The sequence below is a fragment of the Rhinopithecus roxellana genome, chromosome 5 (genome assembly GCF_007565055.1).
Source record: "Rhinopithecus roxellana isolate Shanxi Qingling chromosome 5, ASM756505v1, whole genome shotgun sequence".
Lineage (NCBI taxonomy): Eukaryota > Metazoa > Chordata > Mammalia > Primates > Cercopithecidae > Rhinopithecus > Rhinopithecus roxellana.
The window spans coordinates 139,257,270-139,277,225 of NC_044553.1; the positions used below are offsets into that span (position 1 = coordinate 139,257,270).

General features: G+C 36.4%; 1 protein-coding gene across 1 annotated transcript in view; it reads left to right on the forward strand.

The window, feature by feature from the left end:
- Nucleotides 1–19,956, forward strand: part of TSHR (thyroid stimulating hormone receptor) — a 184,633-nt gene that overhangs the window by 94,047 nt on the left and 70,630 nt on the right. Inside the window, exon 3 of the mRNA XM_010364471.2 lies at nucleotides 17,992–18,063. Coding sequence (XP_010362773.2) covers nucleotides 17,992–18,063 — 72 coding nt within the window. The remainder of the gene's footprint in view (nucleotides 1–17,991; nucleotides 18,064–19,956) is intronic.

Below are 19,956 nucleotides of genomic sequence, written 5' to 3' on the forward strand. Positions count from 1 at the left end.
GCAGTGAGCTGAGATCACACCACTGCACTCCAGCCTGGGTGACAGAGTGAGACTCTGTCTCAAAAACAAAAAACAAAAAACAAAACAAAACAAACCCACAATGAGATACCATCTTACACCAGTTCAGAATGGCTATTACTAAAAAGTAAAAAAGCAACAGATGCTGGCGAGATTGCAGAGAAAAAAAAAAAAAGAATGCTAATACGCTGTTGGTGGGAGTGTAAGTTAGTTCAACTCTTGTGAAAGATAGCATGGTGATTCCTCAAAGATGTAGAGGCAGAAACACTATTTGACCCAGCAATCCCATTACTTAGCGTATACCCAAAATAGTATAAATCATTCTATTATAAAGATATGCACGTTATGTTCACTACAGCACTATTCACAATAGCAAAGACATTGAATCAACTTAAATGCCCATCAATGACAGACTGAATAAAGAAAATATGGTACATATACACCATGGAATACCATGCAGCCATAAAAAGGAACGAGATCATGTCCTTTGCAGGGACATGGATGCAGTTGGAAGCTATTATCCTCATCAAATTGATGCAGGAACAGAAAACCAAATACCACATGTTCACACTTATAAGTGGGAGCTAAAAGATGAAAAAAGAGCTGGGCTTATGTGTATGTCTGATTTTGGTAACAGAGTAATGTTGGCCTTGTACAATGCATTAGGGATAATTGTCACCTCTTCAATTTTTAAAAATACTTCGGGAAGATCGGTATTAGTTTGTTATACATTTGGTAGAATTAAAAAAAATTTTAATGCAACAATAATCATGTATTTTCCAAATTTGATAAAAACTCTAACCCCATAAATCCAAGAACCTCTCGATGAATCTCAAAAAGAATAAATATAAAGAAAATGATACCAGGACATATCAATCAAATTGCTGAAAATGAGTGATAAAGAGAGTATCTTAAAAGTAGCCAGATTTTAAAAAATACACATTACCTACAAAGGAATGAAGGTTAAAAGGGGAACAGGAATTAATTAAGAACTAAAGACTTAGCAGTATAAACTTTCCAAAATTAAGCCTAGAGAGGAAAAACAATTTACAAGAAAAGACCCATCTGATCCTGGGCTTTTCTTCAATGAAAGAATTTTTATTTATTTTAAGTGTTGGGATACAGGTGTAGAATGTTCAGGTTTGTTACATAGGCAAATGGGTGTCATGGTGGTTTGCTGCACCTATCAGCCTGTCAGCTAGGTATTAAGTCCAGCATCCATTAGCTATTCTTCCTGATGCTCTCCCTCCCATGGTCCGCAACAGGCCCCAGTGTACGTCATTCCCCTCACTTGTCCATGTGTTCTCATCATTCACCTCCCACTTGGTTTTTTTCATCATCACTGCTGTTTCAATGAAAACATAAATTCAAACCAAGTTCACATTTACTGAATAATTATGGAAGCTAGAAACCCACAGGGTAATTACACAAATCCAAAATACCTACCTAAATAATATCAGACATATACTGGGTATTTTGGTTACCTATAGCACATACTTACTGTAAAATATAAAAGTTTAAAACAACTACCAATTTAACATTTCTATTGATAGTGTATATCAGGAACTGGGGTAAGAGATGGCTGAATCATTCTCATGGCATCATCTGAGTTTACTCACTGGTATTGAAATGACAAATGGGCTTTTCTGGAGAGTCCAAGATGGCATTATTCACTTGCCTGCTGCCTTGATAAGGATGGCTCAACGCTAGTCTCAGGTGGAACTTTGACTAGAGCTCCTACATGTGGCCTCTTGGCATGGCAGTCTCAGAGAAGTTGTACTTCTTAAAACAGCAGTTCAGGCCTCCTAGCAAGAGTATTCCAAGAGACTCAGATGAAAGCTGCAAGGCTTCCTCTAATGTAACCTCAAACTTTCAGAACACACTTCTACCACATTCTGTAATCAATCAGATGATCAAAGTCAGCCCAGATTCCCAAAGAGGGAAATTTGTGGCCGTGTTTTTACTTCCGTAGTCAGGGAATATGACCCAGAACAAAGAGAAAAATGAGTTAGTAGCAGCAGACCCAGAATGACAAAGATGATGTAATTAACAAGAAATGACATTAAAACATCTATTATAAGTCTTCTAAACAACCTCAAAAAAAATAAAAGAATGCATAACCATAATGAGAAAAATGGAAGACATAAAGAAGACCTAAAAGGAACTTCTAAAATTTAAAATATATAAAATGAAAAATTAACTGGATGAGATTAACGTCATTGAATACTACAGAAGAAGAAAAAAATTAGAAGTTAAAGACTTAGCAATAGAAACTATCCAAATTAAGCCCAGAGAGGAAAAAAATTAAAAAAAAAAAAAAAACAGAAAAAATTGAGTGCATCAATGACCCATATGACAATATCAAGTGATCTATCTTGTGATCTACTTATACATAATTGGAGTTCCAGAAGGAAATGAGAAAGAAAAAAAATAAAGAAAAATTTTAATGCAACAACAATCTTATATTTTCCAAATTTGATAAAAACTCTAACCTCATAAATCCAAGAACCTCTCTATGAATCTCAGGAAGAATAAATATAAAGAAAATGATACCAGGACATACCATAATCAAATTGCTGAAAATGAGTGATAGAGTATCTTAAAAGTAGCCAGAGTAAAAAAATACACATTACCTACAAAGGAATGAAGGTTAAAAGGGGAACAGGCTTATTGTCAGAAACTTCACAGGCTGGAATACAACAGAATAACACCATAAAAGTATTGAAAAAAACCTGTCTACATAGAATGGTATATCCAGTAAAAGTATCTTCCCATATTAAAAGTAAAAATACTTTCTCAGATAAGCAAAAGTTGAGCAAAGTCATTTCCACCAGACCTGTACTAAAAACAAAACACATTAAAGGAAGTTCTTTAAGACAAAAAGAAAACAGAAATTTGGATCTACATAAATGAAGGAAAGAAACAGGCATGGTGGGTAGAAAATATGTGGTTTTAAATCAATGTGTAATAATTGAAACACACATACTGAAAGGAAAATTAATGCAAGAGTGTTGACACCTGAAACACAAATTAAGAATGGGAAGAACTCGCTCTTTGGCCATTTTTCAAATAAAATTATTTTTTTCCTCCTAAACAACAGCACAAACAACAAATACACACACACACCCCCCTCCCCCAAAATGTTTGACTATGGTATTCCATATGTCTGAGTAGAATATATAGGTGATAAATATATACATACTATTTTTGAATGCCTAGCCCATTGTTCTGACTGGGTGGAAAATGCCTCAAGACAATTAGGTCTTTTCTCCTTGAATAAAATTCACTGACAACACTTTGAAATTTTAATGATAGATGGTGAATTTATGAACTGCCAAAAGGCATGTGAGAACCAAGAAAAAAAGTTACCCTGTGCCAAAGCCCACATTGCCATTTGTAAGGACAGCTGCTTTCCAGAATACTGGACAGATGACACGTATTTGTTCATTGGCTTTTTTTTTTTTTTTTTTTTTTTTGGAGACAGAGTCTTGCTCTGTCGCCCAGGCCGGAGTGCAGTGGCGCCATCTCGGCTCACTGCAACCTCCGCCTCCCGGGTTCACGCCATTCTCCTGCCTCAGCCTCCCAGGTAGCTGGGACTACAGGTGCCGGGCTAAATTTTCGTGTTTTTAGTAGAGATGAAGTTTCACCGTGCTAGCCAGGATGGGCCCGATCTCCTGACCTAGTGATCCGCCCGCCTCGGTCTCCCAAAGTGCTGGGATTACAGGCGTGAGCCACCGCGCCCGGCCTGTTCATTGGCTTTTATATAGTAGTATTAACTGAATGCCTGCTATGTTTGTGGACAACATTGTAGCTAAGACCCCATGTATTATAATTCCTGACATTCACTCAGGACTTTGCAATAGATAGTTCGCTTTTATATCTACCTTGCTTTCTCTTCATAACAATAAATGAGGAGGGTGGATATTATTATCCCTTTTTCAGTTGAGGTTAAGAAAGCCCTGACTTTCAACTCATCACCCTACTTCCTTCACTGAAGCTGTAATATCCTTTAGACTCTGTCATAAACAGAAGCCTTCAGGTCTCAGCTGAATTCAGTTTTTTCAAGATGACTTCTCATATACAGCAGATCTTCCAGTAAGGTCATTTTGTTATAATGTTGATGAAAAAAGAAACATTGATTCCTGGCCGGGATCACTGTCCATGGGAAGTTCACACATTCTTCCTATATCTAAATGGGCTTTCTTCTCTTATTGTTAATACAGTTTCCTTCCACATCCCAAAGATGGGCATGCTAGGTTCGTTGGCGTGTCTAAATGGTCCCAATCTGATGAGTGCAGGGATATATGTGCGAGTTTGTCCTGTGATAGAATAATGTCAAAGGCTGGTTCCTACTTTGCTCCAAGTTGCCAGGATGGGCTCTGGCCACCAGTGACCCTGAGCTGGAATTAAGCAGGTTGGAAAATGAATGAATGAATAAATACAAGTTATTGTAAAATAAAAACTTTTTTAGTACGTGATAATCATACAATAAACAATGCAGTATGAAAGTGCTTAGTGAGCTCACTGTATTTGTGGTTTGTTTCTGAACTGCGTGGTGGTAGGAGGTGTTTCTGACAATGTTCATTTTGCAAACATTTATTCTTTGATTGAATCTACCACCTCTATGATTGCCCTCACTCTCTGATTCACCGAAAATTGAGTAAATAATTATCTTGTTTTTATTTTTCTTTCTTAAATGTATATATAGTTCACATTTATTTCAATGTTTAATAGTATAAGTGTTTTGGTCTTTATTTAGAAGTTTGGTGATGTTTTTGTGACCAGAAATATGCCATTGGAATTTAACTCTTGTTTATATCCATTATCCTGTGGTAAAATTGGCTTTGTTATACATCTTCTTAAAGTTGTAGTTTCCAAGAACCTAACCAGGACATTAAGTGAGGATGTACTGTACTCACATAGGTCTTGTATTATTTCTTCATAGCTTATAGTTATTAAAGTGAGATATTTAAAAAAGTTTGGCTCCCACATTGGTCTCAGCTTCAGGCAGGCAGAAGCTTTGACTCTTTACCATAGCAACCCCTGCACTCTTCATAATGCCTGGAACATGGTAGGCACTCAATATATGTGGTCTACTAAACGTGTGTTGGTTCCTAAAATGCTTCTGGATCACAACTGCATAGCAAAGGAAGGAATCTATCTATGGTTATGTAGTTTTAGAATACCATATCTATATGTACTTTATAATGAAGAGCTTGCAGGAAAATTGGCTAGTATTACTTTATGAAATGAATTTGAGTCACTCATCCTTTCTTCAGATTATTCATCCATAAAATAATATTGTTTGAAAATCATATAGGTATTAAACAGTGCTCCTCAAAGCCCAAGTGGTTCTATGAGGGGTGAGGAAGAGCAAAGAGATACATTTAAATTTTTTTCTTTTATTTACATACCAAGTAAAAGCACTACACATATTAAATGGCAGTCCAAGGCTAGGTTTGGTTCTGTGTCCCTACCCAAATCTCATCTTGAATTGTAATCCCCACAGGTCAAAGGAGAGATCTGGTGTGAGGTGATTGGATCATGGGGACGGTTTCCCCCATGCTATTCTTAGGATACTGAGTTCTCACAGGAGCTGATGGTTTTTAAAGTATTTGGCAGTTCACCCTTTGTTCTCTCTCTCCTGCTGCCATGAAGAAGGTGTTTGCTTGCCCTTCGCCTTCTGCCACCTTCTGCCATGATTGTATTTCCTGAGGCCCCCCCAAGCCATGCAGAACTGTGAATCAATTACCCAGTCTCAGGTATTTCTTCATAGCAGTATGAAAACAGAGTAACACAGTTTACAATAAAATATTCCCAATAATATTGAAGGTGCACTGTAATTCTTCCTAAGAACTTAGAAACAAATGAAATCAAGTAAATTTTTAAAGTAACACACAATGGATCATAATAAAGACATATAAAATCTCTTAAGGGAAACAGAATAACACTCTACAATATGAAGAAAACATCCATCAGCCAGGAGATTGATCAGCAATAAATGCAAAGGAAAAGTGGAGCCAGAGATGAGAACTCTGGAAATTCCCAACCAGTCCATGTCCTGGAGAAAGGAAACTTAAATCAGTGTTCAGACCTTGAGGCAAGGTTATTTCTTGTATGAAACAACAATACTGTGCTCTCTTAGCCTGAGAACATTTTTTAAAATGGGTCCATCTCCTGTTTTGATTGATTTCATGATCTTCAGGCAAACTTCTGAATACTTCATGGTTCCCTAAAATAGTCTGCTGAAAAGAAAAATTGGTCCTATGACCACAGATCCATGTGACAGTTGTATTTCTCATCATCAAGAAATTGGCGAACTGATTTATATGTTTTTGTTTAAAACACCTAGTTAGTGTTCACTATGTTCCTAACATTGTTATAAGTGCTTCTAATAATAATTTATTACATCTTCATAGCAACTCCATGTGGTAGGTACAATCCTATAAAGATAATAATAGTAAAGTAATGCACTTTTTCTCTTAAAAATTATTAATTTTTAATTGACAAATAATTATATTTATTTATGGGGTACAGTATGATATTTTGATACATGTATACTTTGTGGGATGATCAAATCAGGCTAATTAACATATACACCACCTTACGTATTTCTTTGTGATGAGAACACTTAAAATCCACCCTTTTTTCAATTTTGAAAGATTTGGAAGATATTATGGGTTCCTTTACAAGCCATCACAATAAAGTAAGTTGCACAATTTTATTTTGTTTTCCAGTGCATATAAAATTATGTTTACACTACATGGTGTAGTCTACCAGTGCTAAGATCTCTCTGTAGCATGCAATGCTGTTTGATAGCATTTTATATGCAGTGGAACTTCTTTCAAAATTATAGAGTCAATCTTCTCAAACCCTGCTTCTCCTTTATCAACTAAGTTTATGTAATATTCTAAATTTCTTTGTCATTTAAGCAATGTTCACAGCATTTTCACCTAAACTAGATTCCATTTCAAGAAACCACTCTCTTTGCTCACTCATAAGAAGCAACTCCTTATTGAATAAAGTTTCATGATGAGATTGCAGCAATTCAGTCACATTTCAGGCTCTACTTCTAATTCTAGTTCTCTTGCTATTTTCACCACGTCCATAGTTACTTCTTCCACTGAAGTTTTTAACCCTTCAAAATTATCCATGGAAGTTGGAATAAACTTCCTCCAAACTCCTGTTAATGTTGAAATTTTGACCTTCTCCCATGGATTACAAATGTTCTTAATGGTATCTAGAATCATGACTCTTTTCCAGAAAGCTTTAAATTTACCTTGTCTTGGCGACTGTGAATACTGCTGCAGTGAATGTGGAGTGCAGACGTTTCTTCAGCTTACTGATTTTTATTCCTTTCGGTGGCATAGCTGGATCATATGGTATTTCTACTTTTAGTTTTTTAAATAACCTTCATACTTTTTTCCAAAATAGTTGTACTAATTCTCATTTCCACAACACAGTGTGTGAAAGTTCCCTTTTCTCTACATCCTTGCCAACACTAGCTAGCCTTCACCTTTCTGATGATAGCCATTCTTACAGGTGCAGGGTGATATCTCATTGTGGTTTAATTTGCATTTCCCTGTTGAGTAGTGGTGTTGAGCATTTTTAAATATATCTGTTGGCCATTTATATGTCTTCTTCTGAGAAGTGTCTATCCACATCATTTGCCCATTTTAACAGGATTATTTGCTTTATTGAGTCGTTTGAGTTCCTTATATATGTTTGATATGAGTCCCTTATCAAAATGAGGTCCTTTGACAATATATTTGCAAATATTTTCTCCTAGTCTGTAGGTTATCTTTTCACTCTGTTGATGGCTTCCTTTGCCATGCAGAAGTTTTTTTTTAGTTTGATGCAATCCCAATTGTCCAATTTTGCTTTTGTTGCCTATACTTTGGGGGACATACCCATGAAATAATTGCCAGACCAGTGTCAAGGAGCTTTTCTCCTATTCTTCTTCTATGAGTTTTAGTTTCAGATCTTACATTTAAGACTTTCACCCATCTTGAGTTGATTCTAATATCAAGGGAGAGATAAAGATCCAATTTTTGTCTTCTGCATGCGGATAGCCACTTTTTCTAACACCATTTATTGAAGAGACTGTTTTTTCCTCATTGTGTGTTCTTGGCACCTTTGTTGAAAATCAACTGACCATAGATATGTGGTTTTATCTGGGGGCTCTCTACTCTATTTGGTTCATTGATGTGTCTGTTTTTATGGCAGTAACCTGGAGTTTTGGTTACTATAACTTTGTGATGTATTTTGCAATCAGGTAGTTTAATGCCTTAAACTTTGTTATTTTTGCTCAAGATTGCTTTAGTTATTCAGGGCCTATTGTGGCTCCATACAGATTTTAAGGTTGTCCTATTTCTGTGAAAAGTGATGTTGGAATTTTTATAGGATTGCATTGAATCTGGAGATCACTTTGGGTAGTATAGACATTTTAACAATATTAATTCTTCCAATTCATGAACACAGAATATCGTTCCATTTCTTTGTGTCTTCAGTTTCTTTTATCAATGTTTTATAGTTTTCAGTATACAGATTCTTCACCTCCTTGGTTAAATTTACTCCGAAGTATCTTATTTTTTATAGTTATTGCAAATGGGATTGTTTTCTTAATTTTTTTTTGGATAGTTCATTGTTACCATATAGAAACACTACTAAATTTTGTATGTTGATTTTGTAACCCACTTTACTGAATTTTGTTTATTAGTTCTAACAAATTTGGGGGCCTGAGGGAGGTGAGAGGGAGAGGAAGAGAGATTTGTACTGTAAAGAATTGGTTCACATGATTATGGAGACTAAGAGGCTCAATATATGCAGTTGGAAAACTAAAGGTATAGGAGCCAAAGGTATAGGATCAGTCAAAGTTGAAAGTCCTGAGAACCAAGAGAGCTGATGGTATAAATTCTGGTTTAAATCCAATGGCCTGAGAACCAGAAGAGCCTGTGGTGTAGAATTTAGTCCAAGTCTGAAAGCAAAGAAAATTGGTGTCCCAGCTTAAAGACAAACAGAGATAAATAATTTTTCTTACTGAGCCTTTCATTCTATTTAGGCCTTCAATTGATTGGATGAGGCCCATTCACATTGGGAAGGGCAAGCTGCTTTATTGAGTTTACCAATTCAAATGTCAATCTCATCCAGAAATACCCTCACAGACACAATGCGAAATAATGCTTAATCAAATATCTTCATATCCCATGACCCAATCAAGCTAACACATAAAATTAAGCATTATACTTGTGTACACAAATAGACCTTTTTAACTTAACTGTGCATTTCTCCAAATCCTTTAGCAAATTATAAATACCAATCAAGAATGCTGATGGAAACACACCTACCTGTGTGACTACAAGTTAAAACACTGATAACACCAGGTGTTGGTGAGGATGTAGGGTTGACTGGAACTCTTATATATCACTGGTATGAGTGAACATGTTACAATCATTTTGGAAAGTAGGAGTTTTTGTGATAGTTAAGTATACACTTACCTATGATCCATAAATTATATTCCTTGGTATTTACCCAAGAGCAATGAGTATGTATGTCCATAAAATGATTTGTACATGGATGTTCTTTGTAGCAGCTTTCTTTGTAGTAGCCCCAAACTGGAAACAACCATCAACTGGAGAATGAACCAAAAAAAAGCATATTCATAATTAGCAATAAAAATCACTACTGATACATGTAGCAACACAGATGAGTCTCAGAAACATTATGTTGAACAAAAGAAGTAAGGCAGAAAAGTGGCTAATGTATGATTCTTTATGTGAAGTTAATAAACAAGCAATCTATGATCACAGAATTAAGAATAGTAGTTATCCTATAGAAGAGCAGGATTACTGATATAGTTTGACTGTGTCCCCACTCAAATCTCATCTTGAATTCCCACATGTTGTGGGAAGGACCTAGAGAGAAATAATTGAATCCTGAGAACAGGTCTTTCCTGTGCTGTCTTTGTGATAGCGAGTATGTCTCACAAGATATGATGGTTTTAAAAACAGGAGTTTCCCTTCACAAGCTCTCTCTCTTTGCCTGCTGCCATCCATGTAAGATGTGACTTGCTCCTCCTCGCCTTCTGCCATGATTGTGAGGCCTCTTCAACTATATGAACTGTAAGTCCATTAAACCTCTTTTCCTTCCCAGTCTCAGGTGTGTCTTTATTAGCAGTGTGAAAATGGATTAATACAGTAAATTGGTACTGGGAATGGGGTACTGCTGAAAAGATACCTGAAAATGTGGAAGTGACTTTGGAACTGGGTAACAGGCAGAGACTGGAGCAGTTTAGAGGGCTCAGAAGAAAACGGGAAAATGTGGGAAGGTTTGGAACTTCCTAGAGACTTGTTGAATGACTTTGACCAAAATGCTGATAATGATATGGACAATGAATGAATCATATGGTGAATGAAATCTAGGCTGAGTTGGTCTTAGATGGAGATGAGGAACTTCTTGGGAACTGGAGCAAAGGTGACTCTTGTTATGTTTTAGCAAAGAGACTGGCAGCATTTTGCCCCTGCCCTAGAGACTTTTGGAACTTTGAACTTGAGAAAGATTATTTAGGGTATATATATCTATATATCTCGTAGAAGAAATTTCTAAGCAGCAAAGCATTAAAGATGTGACTTGGGTGCTGTTAAAGGCATTCAGTTTTAAAAAGGAAACAGAGCATAAAAGTTCAAAAAATTTGCAGCCTGACAATGTGACAGAAAACAAAATCCCATTTTCTGAGGAGAAATTCAAGCCAGCTACAGAAATTTGATTAAGTAATGAGGAACCGAATGTTAATCCCCAAGACAAAGGGGAAAATGTCTCCAGGGCATGTCAGAGAACTTTTTGGCAGCCCCTCCCATCACAGACATAGAGGCCTAGGAGGAAAAAATGGTGTTGTGGGGTGGGCCTAGAGTCCCTCTGCTCTGTGCAGTCTAGGGACTTGGTGCCCTGCATCCAAGCTGCTCCAGCTGTGTCTAAAAGGGATCAAGGTACAGCTCAGGCCGTAGCTTCAGAGGGTGCCAGCCCCAAGCCTTGGCAGCTTCCACATGATGTAGAGCCTGCGGGTGCACAGAGGTCAAGAACTGAGGTTTGGGAACCTCTGCCTAGATTTCCGAAGATGTATGGAAATGCCTGGATGTCCAGGCAGAAGTTTGCTACAGGGGTGAGGCACTCATGAAGAACCTCTGCTAAGGCGATGCAGGAGGGAAATTTGGGGTGGGTACCCCCACAGAGAGTCCTCACTGGGGTCCTGCCTAGTGGACCTGTGAAGAGTGGGCCACCGTCCTCCAGACCCCGGAATGGTAGATCCACTGATGGCTTGCACCATGCACCCAGAAAATCTCCAGACACTCAACGCTAGCCTGTGAAAGCAGCTGAGAGGGAGGCTGTACTCTGTAAAGCCACAGGGTTGGAGCTGCCCAACACCATCGGAACCCAACCCTTGCATCAGTGTGACCTGGATGTGAGACATAGAGTCAAAGGAGATCATTTTGGAGCTTTAAGATTTGACTGTCTTGCTGTATTTCAGACTTGCTGACTTTTTGGACTTGTAGCCCTTTTGTTTTGGCCAATTTCTCCCATTTGGAGTGGCTATATTTACCCAATACTTGTACCTGCATTGTATCTAGGAAGTAACTAGCTTGCTTTTGATTTTACAGGCTCATAGGTTGAAGGGACTTGCCTTGTCTCAGATGACACTTTGGACTGTGAACTTTTGAAATAATGCTGAAATGAGTTAAGACTTTGGGAGATTGTTGGGAAGGCATGATTGGTTTTGAAATGTAAGGACATGACATTTGGGAGGGGCCAGGGTGGAATGATATGGTTTGGCTGTGTTCCCAGCCAAATCTCAAGTTCTCGTGGGAGGGACCCAGTGGGAGGCAATTGAATCATAGGAGTAGGTCTTTCCTGTACTGTTCTCATGATACTAAATAAGCTTAATGAAATTTGATGGTTCTAAAATGGGAGTTTCCCTGCACAAGCTCTCTCTCATTACCTGTTGCCATCCATGTAAGACATGACTTGCTCCTCCTTGACTTCTGCCATGATTGTGAGGCTTCCCCAGCCACATGGAACTGTAAGTCCATTAAAACGCTTTTTCTTCCCAGTCTCAGGTATGTTTTTATCAGTAGTGTGAAAATGGACTAATACAATTACTTATTGGAAAACTACACAGGGAACTTTTGGGGTGATGGAGATATTCTATATTTTGATCTAGGCACTGGTCTCATGGGTTTATGTGCACCTATATGCATACAGATATGTGAAGTATAAGTATACTTATATACACCGAAGAATATAAATATGCATTGTAGATTTGTGCATCTCACTGGGTGTAAAGTAAGCCTTAATAAAGAACTGTGAAATAATAGTTTCAATATAAAAAATTATGCCAAATAATGAAATGAAACCAAATTTAATATTTTCAACAATTTGGAGACCTAAACCAATGCTTGTGAATAGACAACTTTCTCCCAGATGGCCTAAGCTGAGCAATTTCGATAAGTCAAACTTGTCAAGTTATTGCTTGAGTTTCTGGGGCTCAGATCACACACAAAAAAAACCCAAATCGAAACTCTGTTTGACCCCACATAATAACTCACAAGTACACTTGGATTCTGGGCAGTATGCCATTCTATTTCAGCTGCAGTGTCACACCTTGCATTGTAGACATCACATCACTTGATGTTTCTGTATTATTTGTAAATAATTTAGCAGCAACACTGACTGAAATTTACTATACCATCCAAAATAGAAAACACAAGAGAATAATGAGTTTAAGTTATTTTATTTTTAAAGAAAAGTCTATATGCAAATAGTCCCAAGTGTTTAACTGCATGGTCCTTGTGGGTCTAAAATCCCTGATTTTAAATCCTACACTTGCTGTATTCTTTCACAGTTTGCCACAGAGTATTTTTTTAATGCACAACAGTAAAACAAATTCACCAATGAAAATTTATTCTTGGCCGGGTGCAGTGGCTCACACCTGTAATCCCAGCACTTTGGGAGGCCAAGGCGGGTGGATTACTTGAGGTCAGGAGTTTGAGACCAGCCTGGTCAACATGGTGAAACCCCATCTCTACTGAAAAAACAAAAATTAGCTGGGTGTGGTTGTGGGTGCCTGTCATACCAGCTACTCAGGAGGCTGAGGCAGGAGAATCATTTGAACCCTGGAGGCAGAGGTTGCAGTGAGCTGAGATTGCACTATTGCACTCCAGCCTGGGTGACAAGAATGAAACTCCATCTCAAAAAGAAAAAAGAAAAGAAAAAAAAAATTATTCTCACCAAAATAAGAACACCAGGCAAATGATAAATGTCACATTAAATTGTATTAATATCACCTAATTTGTAATCCACAACTTCACAATATAAAAGAATCTGGATTATTTGTACCAATTCCCTCTTTTTCTACTATGAATACTTTCTATACTCACATAGAATAGTTCAGTGAAATATACTTGGCACACCTCAGTGAAATACTGGTTGATGGATTGACACAGGTGGTTAATACAACAAGAGGCCCTTACGATGAAGATGACATTGATATTAAACAAATATGCAGAATCACAAAATACCCTCAGCCTGTTTGCCAGGAGGCAAATAGAACACACAAGTGGGAAGTTGGGTGTTTCTGGACCACACAGTCTCTGCCATGGCAAAGATCAGCCAGCCTCCTCAACTCAGTACAATTCAGACATGGTCATTAGGTAGGGGCTATAGTGAGAAATGTGTTAAAACCCACACCTACATATGCACATATGCAACACAAGCTACGTGTTTAACATTCCAAAAACTGTGTAAGAAACAAAATGTTGGAATGTTGATTGGATTTACATGTTGATGAAATTTTAGTGAAATAAGCCTAGTATCATGCAAGATTACTGTGAAAAATTTAATTGCACCAACTACTCTTGTTTGGAACAGAGAACTGTCGGCTCTCTTTACATTAACCATATTTCTCTCCCCCATTGCTACTGCAAGAACCAAAAAGACAGAACTTAAAACTGGGTCCTACCTGCAAAATCTGCAAGTCAATCAGTGATGGTTCACATGCATGTCAATTTCTACATTATATTTTCCTAAGGCAGACATTTGACAGATATAAATCTCGCCTCAGCAAGCCCCAAAGGAAACATTTGTCATATCTCCAATGATCATTCTTGATTAAAGAAATCACAGAAAAACATATTGACATTGCAAATTCAGCTTGTATCTTTTCTCTCATATAATTTCTATATCTTGAGGCCAACTTCTTTAACTATTAAATGTACATTCTCCACATAGGATACAAGACTATAGCTGTGAACTATTTTCCCAATGAGTTACATATGATGCCTTAATCGTTAATAGTAAATAGATGTACTATTTGTATGACGTGAGGTTTTTTGTCATATTTTAGAATCATCATTGTCTTCTTCTTGTGAATTATCAAAGGCAAATAAAAAACAGCCTCTTCAGTAACTAGCATATTTTCATTAGAAACAAATACTATTGTGATACAAATTCTTTGGACAATAGTGAAGCACCTTGAAGATTTTCTAATATTTTTGTCAAAAGAATACACACTTAGATGTGTACTTTGCCTTTTCCAAAAATATTCAAAATGTATTCTGAAATTAAAATAAAATATTTTGATAAAATAAACAGTCACTTGGTGTTTTTTTCTTTCATTTCTATTTAAAGCAGTAATCACAATATCACGAGATTCTCTGAATAAAAGGCCTTCTCTTGTAAAGGTAGATAATAGAAAGAACATCCAGCCACTTGCCCCTAGATGGAGGGATAAAAACAGATTGATGACAAACATTCTATAAATTAACTCTAGCTACAAAACTATGGCAAATCAAAACAACCACAAAACCTCCACAAAGGTTATGTGCGTGCTGGAGCACATGCATGTGGGGGTCATGAGGCATCCACATATTACAATAAATTTTCCCCACAATCCTTATTGTAAGGTTGAACTATTAGGGAAAAATGGAGCAAATGCTCTCTAAATAAATATGGTATCTTTATTTAATTTCCTAGATGCCATGCCCTCACTAATTATTTTTATTCTTTATCTGAAGGGAAATAGATACCTTTGAAGAAAACTCCTTTTCAATGTTTTCATAAGCTCAGTCAGACTAATCACATTTGAAAAGCTAGGAAAGGAATTAAAGCAGAGCTTAAGCTAATATGGTGAATTTTAGAGAGGCAACCAAGACAATTTATACCAAAAGTCAACAAAATTTATACAAACTCAACTATGTCTTTTTTTAGATTATGTGAACATTACTATGAAAATATCCAGGCAAAATGTATGAACTGTTAAATTGCAATCAATTTGGCAATCTATATACTAGTTGCCATTCTAATCATTTAACATTATTGAAATCTGTATTTTGTCCCAGAGTGTGTTATAATCATGACATTAACTGAATTTATTCAACAAGAAGACATTACTTTTATCTCAGGCTAAGGTTGCTAGCACCCTCAACTTCAATTTTGTTTGATTTACTGTGCATATTGCATTACTACTAAGACAGATGCTCTGAGACACATAATCCTTTTTGGTCTATATATATTGGTGAGCTTTCTTTGGTAAAAAATCTGACTGGGAAAAATATTTTGTTTGTGGAATTAAGCAAAACATTAGCATTTCAAATATTTTTGTCTTTTAAAACACCTTGTGCCACTACTAACTCAATAGTGGGGAAAAGATCTTTGTTCAGAAGTGTATGCATGCAAAAGAGAAAGAGAATTCAAGAAACAGGTATTATATATTTCAGAAACTCATACTTTGGGAAAGAATAGAAACATTATTTGAACCTTTAGTCCAAAGGCTATTAAATTGCACTTAGATGCTATTTCTGTTCCAAGTCAATTTCTTAGAAATCATTGTAATCATATTCTAGTTTTGTATTTAATTTTATATACATTATTTACTTTTGAACACGTGCTAAACTCAAAAAATTTTAGCCAGTGAAAGTTAGAGTTTAGACCCATATTACCTAACATCTTACCATAAATATGCCCACAAAATATTTGCCTTATGACAGCTCTATGAGTAAGACTATCTTCGAGCTTAAACTCAATTGCCTTGGGGGATACTCAACAGGTGTGTATCTTTTGTTTTCCTTTGGCATGGCCCAATTTTACACAGAGATTTTGGTAGAATGACTTGTTCTTCTCATATCTTTTTAGCTTCCGAATCTGGATAACTCAATTAAGGAAATATAAGTAGGAGACCTTCAAAGGAGAACAAGTAATTTATGGAACCTGAATTTCTGAAATAATATTAAGACAACATTGGGCTTCATGGCGAAACACCAGAGGTTGGAAAGAGCTGAAGATTTACTCTTTTGTCATTCACATCACCTCCCTCCATCCATTGTAATAGGTCCTTTTACCAATTAATTTGGTCTTGCTGATGCTTTGATTAGGCAAGTTACAGACATATTTTAATCGTAGCAAAAATGAATAATTCAAAGAAAGCATAGACCAAGGAAATAGATTGTTGAGAAGTAACCCCTCAGCTTAGAGAAGAAAAAATACACAATGTTATTCTAATAGCTATAAATGAGGTACTAACTGGATGATGTGTGATTACCAGTGTGATTAAATGGCAAAAACAGACACATGGAGAAGCTGAGTAGTGTGCTAAGGCATTGTCTTTTTGCCAAGTTAATACACTATGCACACTGTTTTCCATACAAGATTCTCAAGTAGTAACTATAGTAAAGAGCGTAACTCAAAAAATGGAGTGCGTAGGTGGAGAGGCATACTGGAATGCATGAAGATGTTTCATTATGTATAATGAGAACAGTCTCTACCTTCTGAAGAGTCTCCAAAAAAGCAAACCAGAGGAAAAGTCACACCTTTAAGGTGCAAATCCAACAAAGATGTCTTAAGATTATGAGGAAGAACTTGCTCCTTGCCAGTCAGTTATTTCCAGACTGCAGCACGTAGATGATAAGATCAAGATATGATTGAGGAGACTTTTACTTGTGCAAGAAGGTGGTAACCATGCCACTATTTTTAACCCTTAATATTTAAAACATGCATTTAATTCTTTTTAATATGTACTTAATGTATATTCTGATAGCATTCCAAGACAATTCCATTGACAAGTACATGTTATAAATTCAGTAGTCTTAATATACTTCTGAATATATTATGTTGTTCGTATGAATGTTCATACAGCACTTATCACAACAGCAAAAACATGCAATCAATCTAAATGTCTATCAGTGACAGATTGGATAAAGAAAACATGGTACATATATGCACCGTGGAATATTATGCAGCCATAAAAAAGAACAAGATTATGTCCTTTGCAGGGACTTGGATGGAGCTGGAGATCATTATCCTCAGCAAACTGACAGAGGAACAGAAAACCAAATACTACATGTTCTCACTTATAAATGACAGCTAAATGATGCGAACTCATAAACAAAAAGAGAATAGACAGACACTGGGGCCTACTTGAAGGCGGAGGGTGGGAGGAGGGAAAGGAGCAGAAAAAAGTAACTGTTGGGTACTAGGCTTAATACTTGGGTGATGAAATAATCATTACAAAAAAAAATCCCTGTGACACGAGTTTACCTATATAAAAATTTGCACATGTACCCCCAAACCTAAAGTAAAAGGTAAAATAATCACATTTTTTCAATTTAATAAAAAGACCCCCAAAAAATGTTGCCCTTCAATTAACAAAGAAAGTGTGATACGAGGCAAGACATACTAGTTTACTGCTAATTCATAGATGAGGTTTGATGATTTATTTTCTGCATCTGAATCTCACACTCAATTCTTATTGGGAGAAAAAATGTATATGTATGGTTCTTTGGTATGTTTGGTTTTTTTGTTGATTATATGTAAGGAAACATATGTAACAACTGTCATGCTTTTTAATAATGTGTTTTTATAATTAAGGTGAATTATTAGAAAGGCCCAAAGATTAAAACTCTAATTGTGTAATTGTTATTTTCACAGGAAGCTTATTGAGACTCACCTGAGAACCATTCCAAGTCACGCATTTTCTAGTCTTCCCAATATTTCCAGAATGTAAGTTTTTTTATTATAAAGAGAAGTTTGCATTTGTGATATGTTATTCTCTAAATGTGTCCTATCAAGAAAAATACTCGCTATTATACTTGCATAAATCAATGGCAGTTAAATTTTCAATGTATATGACAATTTTATGTACATAATTTTTATTTGACTTTGCTATATCTCCACTCCCTAATTCCTATATGATTTTTTAAAACCTAAATGAAATTTAAATTCATTTGGTTTTGAGAATTTCATAATTCTCGATGTATTTTAATATATCTTGGGATGTGGCAAAACCTTAGCTGTAAATCTCTCCTATAAACATCCCATAGTTTATAAGCTAAACAGATAATACAGATAGACAAACATCCATCTGTCCTAGTCACCAATTCTTGAATCACCTTTCACTACTAATACAAATATTTACATTTTATTATAAACATAGCCAATGGTTTCAAATCTCTCTCGCGTTAAAAGAGAATTAAAAATAATTCTAAACCTTAAAAATGGAATTGTTATCCCCTTAGAGTGAGGAGAAAAGGGATTTTCCATATTGGGTTGACAAAGAGTGAATGAAATGAAGCAGATCTTTATTTCACTTAATTGATTTTGACAGGCAATCCAGATAATTCAGGCATGCGAAATAATATAACCAGAAGCAATCTGTACAGTTTTTGGCTAAATGTACTCACTCCATGGCTATTTTGTTAGTGTTTCTGTCATTTTAGTAGTTCTCAACCACAGGCAACTCTACCCCTAGAAGCATTTAGCATTTTTGGTAGAGACGGGGCTGCTACTGGCACCTAGTGGGTAAAAGTGAAGGTTGCTGCTAAACATTCTACAGTTCATAGGACATTCCCCGTAACAGAATTATCTATTCCAAAATGTCAGCAGTGCTGAGACTGAGAGACCATCCTATTGAACATCTCTGCAGTTTTTTATGTTGCTAGCAAGTCCTTCCTCTTTCAGATTCTTGCCTCTTTGTTTTCCTTCATATTCCTCTCTCATTCCTCTTCTTGTCTCACCCGGCTACTCTTCCTCAGTCTCCTTTCCTGACTTCCTATTTTAATTTTGCCAGCTACTTAATTACCAGCTCTTTCTTTATATATTTTGTTCTAATTCCTCTATACCCACTCTCCTTGAGTAAACACTCCCATTCCTTTGGCTGCACTATTTCCTAATACAGCTAATTTCCAAACATTACCACTTTGATGTCTCACAGGCTCTTCAAAACCAGCATATCCAAAATAAACACATCATCTTCCTCCCAAGCTGTTCCTTCTCTTTTAACAGCACCACTTTAGCATTCTATAAGCTAAAAACCTTGAATTCTTTAGCTCTTCCTTTTCCCTCATCTACCTTATACAACTGCCTATTTGGTGTCTCTACTTGCATGTCCTAGCAGCTTGGCCATTACTTCATTCATTCAACAGATATTTATTGAGCCCTACTTTGTGCCTGGCACTTTGCTAGATGTTCCGTGTGTAACAGTAGACAAATCTCACAGAGGTTCAGTTTTATTCCTAAGAGAGTGATGAGTGTCATGATGGGGTCAGTTATTGGGTGATAATGGAAACTCACATAAGAGGTCTTTTACCTAAACAGGAGCAGGGAGAGGAGTTGGAGAAGACTTCCTGAAAAAAAAAAAAAAAAACAGCACCTGACCTGTGATCTGCCTTACATAGCAAAAAGCAGAAGGGAAAATCCTGGGCTTTCTGAAGAATTAAAAGTTTCTTGGAGGTAGAGCTTAGGCAGGGAGGTGGGCAATAGAAAAACATAAAACTTGGGTCTAAGTTAGTACAGGGTCTTGTAAATCATGTGAAGGAGTTTGAAATCTTCCCTAAGGGCTGAGCCATTCAATGGTTTTAAGCAGGCAAGTGAAACGGTCAGATTTTCATTTGAGAA